This window comes from Rattus norvegicus, chromosome 6 (genome assembly GCF_036323735.1).
Source record: "Rattus norvegicus strain BN/NHsdMcwi chromosome 6, GRCr8, whole genome shotgun sequence".
NCBI lineage: Eukaryota > Metazoa > Chordata > Mammalia > Rodentia > Muridae > Rattus > Rattus norvegicus.
Window position 1 is genome coordinate 85,063,241 of NC_086024.1, and position 7,838 is coordinate 85,071,078.

Sequence of the window (7,838 nt, forward strand, 5' to 3'; positions counted from 1 at the left end):
TTTCTAGTTGATTCCTGACAGTAGTGCACAGGGGATAGGGTGGAGCTCAAAGCTGATGTTTTTCTCTCAGAGGTATGGGGAACCAAAAGGAAGGGGATGGAGGAGATGGGTCTCACCTGGTAGTCCTGGTGGCTTAGGACCTCTGGGAATGAAGGAATTGCTGTACTCTGGGAAGTGGAGTGCACAGGGGACAAGATGAATTTCACCACTGCTGAGCTTGTTGATAGGAGTCCCAGAAGGCAGTGATTGGGGGTGGCAGTGGCCTGCTCAGGTGGGAGCAGGTATCTGGGCTTGCTGGCAGAGCTGTCCTCTGGAGAGTGCCTTACAGTTTTTTGAACCAGACAATGCTTTACTCTTATCAATACTGTGCAATTCTAGACAATAGAATTTCTTCTTATTGCCAACATTAACGTAATACCTATTGACCAACTTTTCTCACCCTCTTTACTGCCTCTGATATCTACAACTTTCCTCTCAAAAGGCACAAAATCTATTTTTATTTTTGATTTCCTGTAAAGGAGACCACATAATACTTATCTTTTTCTATACAACTTCTTTCATTCAACATCATAACCTCCGTCACCACATATGTAGTCTCAAATGGTGATACCTCTTATAATATATGACATGAGCAAACCACTGAACTGAGAATGGAACCCCCGTTGAAGAAATCTTAGAAAGGACTGAAACAGCTTGAAGGCTTGTGACTCCATCTGACCAACAATGCCAACCAACCAGAGCTTCCAGGGACTAAGCCACTACCCAAAGACTATACATGGACTGACCCTGGGCTCCAACCTCATAGGTAGGAATGAATAGCCTAGTAAGAGCACCAGTGGAAGGGGAAGCCCTGGGTCCTGCTAAGACTGAACCCCCCATGAACGTGATTGTTGGGGGGAGGGTAGTAGTGGGGGAAGGATGGGGAGGGAAACACCATACAGAAGGGGAGGAGGAGGGGTTAGGGGGATGTTGACCTGGAAACCAGGAAGGGGAATAACAATTGAATTGTAAATAAGAAATTCTCAGGTTAATAAAGATGGAAAAATATATGACATGATATAATTTCATTTTTATATATGGCTTTTCTTATCCATTCATTTACTAATAGTTTCTTTGTTTATTTCAACTACATGGCCACTATAATGGAAGAGGTTGTATATGTCTTTTGTTTTTCATACTGACTTTACCTTCTTATGATAATGTATTTCTTGGAAATCCAACAGAATAGGTACCAGTTTATTCATGATTGTTAAATAGCAGAAAAGATGTATTATCAATCCCAGCTCTTCCATACCTGGTCATACATAATACTTAAGAAGATACTTAAAGTAATATGTACTTTTCCTAATAGAGTATCATAGCAGTGAGCTAGAAACAGAAACAATCTTAGGAAATATAAAAAATAGTAGCAAATATTAGGTACAATATAATAGTTACGAAGAAGCTTTTGTTACAGAAATAATTTGTCTTAATATTTTTCCCTTAGTAAATGAAAGAAATAAGGATTTGTTTCACCATGAACAGTATTTAAGTAGTAGATAAGCAGAAAAAAAGGATTACTTTTTCGTGTATGTTCTACAGGTAATAGGTTTTCACATAATAATGATGTGAAGTGAGGGTATTTTTTCCTTTTGAAACTTGTATATATATATATGTATATATATATATATATGTGTGTGTGTATACATATATACATATATATGAAGTAGAAGTAAAAGCAAATAAGGTGTAGTCAGTTATTTTATTTTATTTTGAGAGCAACACAATTTGTTGTCGTTGTTGTTGTTGTTGTCTTTGAGATCTGGTAAAATTGTGAGCTGAAGGTGAGGATAGAAATACAGATTTAAAAATCACATATTTTAAAGTGAAGTGGTATACTTTTTATAATACTCTCTTTTCTTGAGAGTTGAAGTCAGGAAGTTCAGGAATTTAAAAGCTTTACAGAGAGCTCAGGACCAGCCTGATCTTCATGAAACTGTTGCAAACAATCCTAACGAGAATGGGGTTACATTTTGATGACGGTATAAAAGTTTCAGATGAATTGGAATATGTATAAGACCCACCTGGATTGTAAAACAAATATTCTATGCCAGATGACACCACAGGAATCTGTGAGGTATTCTAAACTAATATTTAAAAATCTCAATACAAGCTGGGCGGTGGTGGCACATGTCTTTAATCACAGCACTTGGGAGGCATAAACCAAGTGGACCTCTGAGTTTGAGGCCAGCTTGGTCTACAGAGTTAGTTCCATGAATCTAGACATATACAGGGAAACCCTGACTCAGAAACAAACAAATTTAATCATATTTCATTTTTGTAATTTGCCAAAATACTCCCAGAAATTAGAGAAAAGCATATAATTCATGTACTTCAATAACCTTCCTTTTATAAATATCACAAAAGCAAGTCTTTCCAGGTGCTGGGAGACTACTCCCTCCTAGGCTTCTAAGCAGTGTTCTTCACATTTGAAAAATGACATTTCGTCGATGCTATTTAAGTAATTCCATAGGAAAGAGATCCTTGTGGAACAGTCGTCCAGTCCTTCACTAGAGTAGACAGCACTAACTTGTCATACCATACAGGATAATCCAGGTCTTCTTATCGAAAAGTTTGGTTAAGCCTGCAGCCTTGCATTCTTCGAAGTTTCACAGGCCATTTTTTTTTTTTTTTTTTTTTTAGGAAGCTTACATTTACTGAATGAAGTTGCAATACGAAGAATATCCCAATGCACAGAAGACTCTAAGAATGCATCTTCTGAAACAGGATGTGATGAAGTGCTTAACAGGTAGAGTAAAACCTACTAAATTCATCCCATAGTTCAAAATCACTTATAAAAGATCCAGATGTTACCCAGTCAGTACGTTTCAAGTATTATATCTTTCCTTATTAAATATATTGATTTACTTATTTATTCACTTACTTATTTTAAGTGATCCATTTTACAGTTCAGCAGTAATGAGAAGATAGAATAACCAAATTAAAAATAACAAATACGCCGCTTCCGACCCCGCCCCACGGCGTTCGGCACAGGCTTCCGGCCGGCCGCGCCGGATGAGGCAGGGGCTGGCGACCGCGTTGTGGGCCATGGGGCCGCGGCCGGGTTAGGGCGCGGCGATGTCGGGCTACGCGCGGCGGCAGGGCGCGCCCCCACTATCGCGGACGCGGAGCCTCGTAGTTCCCGACGATTTTGGCTATGGAAAGGGGAAATGTACTAAACAAGGTCCCTCGGGAGCCCATGAGACGCGCTTTGGAGGTGACAAACTTGAAGACCTTGAAGAAGCCAATCCATTCTCCTTCAAAGAGTTTTTGAAAACCAAGAACCTCAGCCTGTCAAAAGAAGACACAGCCACCAGTCGAATTTACCAGAAGGAGGCCTCGAGGCACCCACTGGGACTAGACCACAACTCCCCTGTCTCCCAGCCCATGGGATATGGCCTGGAATATCAGCAGCCATTTTTTGAAGACCCAACAAGAGCCAGCAACCTAGAGGAGGATGAAGAGGACGGGTGGAGCAGAGCCTACCTGCCGTCTGCCGTGGAGCAGACTCACTCCACGAGAGCCACGCAGAACTCATCGCCCTGTGGCACCTACCTTTCCTTCTTTTCCAACGCGTCAGAGCTGGCAGGTCCTGAGTCTTTGCCCCCATGGACACTGAGTGACACTGACTCCAGGCTCTCCCCAGCGTCTCCAGCTGGGAATCCTAATGTAGACTTTGCAGCTCATGAAGAATCCTTAGGGGACAGACACCTGCGGACGCTGCAGTTAAGTTACGAAGCACTGAAAGATGAAAACTCTAAGCTCAGAAGAAAGCTAAGTGAGGTTCAGAGCTTCTCTGAAACTCAAACAGAAATGGTGAGGACGCTCGAACGGAGGTTGGAGGCGAAGATGATCAAGGAAGAGAGTGACTTCCATGACCTGGAGTCAGTAGTCCAGCAAGTCGAACAGAACCTCGAACTGATGACCGCACAGCTCTCCAACTTCAAGCGAGAAAACGAAGCCCTGCGGTCAGGCCAGGGTGCCAGCCTTACCGTGGTGAAGCAGAACACCGATGTGGCCTTGCAGAACCTCCATGTTGTCATGAACAGTGCACACGCATCTATAAAGCAGCTGGTGTCTGGAGCAGAGACACTGAACCTTGTTACTGAAATCCTCAAGTCTATCCACAGAATTACTGAAGTTAAGGATGAGGCAGACTCTTGAGAACACGACCTGCCGCCGGGTCCCGGCACCTCTGCACCGATGGCACCACACAGCTTCCAACTGTGCTCCTAACTAAGCAGTCCTCACCAAACCATCTCACAGCCTAAGCACGTGACCGGGCACCTGCAGTACAGGGCTCCTTTCCACCGGTTGCACCTAACAGTTTACATGAAGTCCTTTGGGGAAGTCCCACTGTTTGATAGACTCACTGATTTACTGGAAGACATTTTTATAAAACCCAGCAATTTTTAGAAAGCACTAAAGCTGAAACAACAGTTTGGTAAAAAGCTTCTTCCACTGTCCCCTCAGATTTACCTATAGGATGAGCTCCGGCTCAGGGCCAGTTTTACTAAGCAGAACACTAAGTGAGCCAGTGTGGAAGCGAGCAGCCTGTACAGGACTCTTGCTGTCACTCTGCCTCACGAACAGACGTTGACATTGTGGTCTTCACGGACGGCTCCTGCTGTCAGCAGCCTCACCGAGGCAGCACCACTCGGTAGATGCTGCTGTCCTACCAGGACCCTAGTACCAAAGTCACAGACTGCATTGCAGAGCGTCACACACGCACTACTCTGGGCTACCAGCTTCGGGAAGCCATTTGAGGCTGTTGGTTTTGATGAGTGTTAATGTGTCAGTGCATCTTTTGCATAGTGCGGTTCAGACTGGAATTAGAGCACACACCTACCTGCCTCAGGTCAGCACCAGTTCTTTGGGCTGGCTGGCTGGTTTTGAAGGACAAGCAGACAAAAGCAGCACCCTGTGCTGTGCTGAGGGGTCAGGGTTTGGGGACCACTTTCCTATAGATTTTTAAAATTTCCCTCTTCCCCTCCTGTTGAGATCAACAGCTTTCTTATCTAAATAAATCTTGAAGATCAAAAAAAAATAACAAATACATAGAAAGTTCATTTTAATTGACATGACACATTGTAGTACACATTTTATATTCGTGGTCTCAGTTTGTTTGTTTTTTTCTTTACAAAGGAAATTGATCTGACCAACAAAATATGTTAACAAATAAAATCCTGTTCAAGAGCTTTAAATACCATAGGTGATTCTGTAAGATCTTTCTGTATATATGGACATACCTATATGCAAAGCCCATAAAATAAAATTATAAATGTTAAAAATTAAATTGTATGGTAATTATTTCAGTAATTAAATTTTAGAGTCCATCTCACTATTGAGGATAAACAATGATAGTAAAGATAAAAACATGAAGAAATTGGAGAACTTCTATAAGATAAAGTCCTGTGGACTTTAAAACACAAACAGATCAAGAATGTCTCAGTTTTCTATTTCTTTTCTATCTAACAAAAGAAACTTAAGAATGAAACTTGTTTCTGGATTGGGAATAAATTCGTTCATCCTCACATGAAACCAAGGTAGCAAAGAAAGGAAGTGTCTGGCTACATTGCTTCTGTAGTCAGGAACAAGATCCTGAATGTCTGTGATCTATGCAGTTCTCATTTTGGTGCCCTCCTGAAACTCACTGGATAGAAATGTGCCACTTAAAATTACAGTGAGCTTCTTGCCTCTATTAACCTAAATTGTATAATCCCTCACATATATATGATGGAGGTTTATTCTTATAGTAATTTTAAATCTCATCCAGTTGACAACCTAGATTAAACTTCCTAAGAAATAAAATGATTAAAGACAAGCAGTGTGTAGGAGGACAGGCCTGTCATGGTGCATTTTAGAAAAGTGATTTCATTCAAAGGGGAGTGTCAACTCTAGTAAAACTTGGCCATGCATAAATAAGAACTCTAACTTTTCAATAGAACTGAATAATACTGATTTTCATAACAAATACAGAATTTCAGTGTTGCTGTTATAAGATCATCCAGCCCAATTGAGACATCTTTGTAATTAAATTTCACCTGTGTAGTAAGTTTATTGCCTTTTTAAAAAGTAGAGAAAATAAAATTATTTAAATAATGAATTTAAAGAGAAGACAAAAAGATTTAAGTCCAATGAAGACAGTGTACTGGAAGTGTGGGAAGAATATGCAGTAAGTTTAAATCCAGGGCACTGTGGCTATCAGTACAATGTATGCTTCCTATCCTTGGGGTGCTTTTCAACTTGTTCTATTATTACATCTTTTTTTATTAAAAATTCACTGTCATTATACAGGCAGTGACTATATTTACTCTCAGCAAGTCATAAGCTCTATAAGACACTCTCATGTTTTCTGAAACATTGTGTGTGTGTGTGTGTGTGTGTGTGTGTGTGTGTGTGTGTGAGTGTGTGTGTGTTTGGAACAATTTTTCATTCCAGGTCAGCCTAAAAGTCCCAGTATATCTCAGTATCTCAGTATGTCCTTGATCTCCCAATCGTGTACGCTCTGCCTCCCTAGTACTGGGATGTTATTAGGAGCGACATACTGAGGATTGAACAGTTACTTTCATGTATGCTATAATTTATCGTACTAACTGAAATAGAGTCAAAGCCCCTGAAGACTAATTTTATCATGGACAAGCATTCTCTCAAAAGTCTAATAAAAGTAACATATTTAAAATAATAAAATTGATGTTGATTTTCTTACATGCTTAGAGTAGTTTTTTTTTTCATTGTGGGGGTAATTTTTTTAGTTTCATTTTTTATTGGATATCTTTCATAAGCCCCCTATCCCATCGCCCATCCCCTTCTTCTATAAGGGTGTTCCCCTCCACAACAACTCCCCATTTCAGTCTCCCCCCAACTCCTGACATTTCCCTACACTGGGGGTTCCAGTTTTAGTAGGACCAAGGGCTTCTCCTCCCATTGGTGCTCAACGAGTCTATCCTCTGCTACATACAAAGCTGGAGCAATGGGTCTGTCCATGTATAGTCTTTGGGTACTGATTTAGTCCCTGGGAGCTCTGGTTGGTTGGAATTGTTGCTCTTATGGGGTTACAAACCCCTTCAGCTCCTTCAATCCTTTCTCTAATTCCTCCAACTGGGACTCTGCTCTCAGTTCTATGGTTTGCTGCTAGCATTCACATCTGTATTTGTTATGCTCTGGCTCTGCCTCTCAGGAGAAAATTATATCAGGCTCCTGTCAGCATGCACTTCATACCTTCATCAATATTATCTAGTTTTGGAGAGCAGGTTTTTAAAAAATGTATTCACAAATTTTGGAATGATACACGGTAAGTTCTTTCATCAACCATCAAAGAACTGAAACAACACTGTAAAGTTGCAACTGTCTGAATAACCACTATAATATTTATGAATTATTACAAATATAATTTTCATAACTTTTAATTCATTTTACATATATGAGTTTTCCAAAACCACAGACTGGCATCCAATTACTGTCCGTCAATTTCTTTGTCTCCGGATATTCATAATACTGAAGATTTGCAATCACATGCTCAGTTTTATACTAATGCAAAATAAACTTTTTGGAATTTAATATCCAAAATAATATTTAAATTATGACAACAAATCCCATGCTGATGCAGATCATATATAAATAAAAATAAAATCATTAATAAATGATGCTGTATGATAGAAATATAGATTTTTGGAGATATGTTGCACACAAAATCATTTCATGAGGTCAATGGCACACATGATGTTGCTGACAGATGTTTTACTGAGACTTTTTTGCACCACCTCCCCACCACTAGAAGAGATCCCTGAGGAAGAAAG

The 7,838-nt window shown here is 40.3% G+C and overlaps 1 protein-coding gene across 1 annotated transcript; it reads left to right on the forward strand.

The window, feature by feature from the left end:
• The first annotated feature begins 3,046 nt into the window (after nt 1-3,046).
• Entr1l1 (endosome associated trafficking regulator 1 like 1) lies at nt 3,047-4,466 on the forward strand. Its single transcript, XM_039113214.2, has one exon. It carries the CDS (start codon nt 3,118-3,120, stop codon nt 4,201-4,203), a length of 1,086 nt encoding a protein of 361 aa, XP_038969142.1. The 5' UTR covers nt 3,047-3,117; the 3' UTR covers nt 4,204-4,466.
• The last annotated feature ends 3,372 nt before the right edge of the window (nt 4,467-7,838 follow it).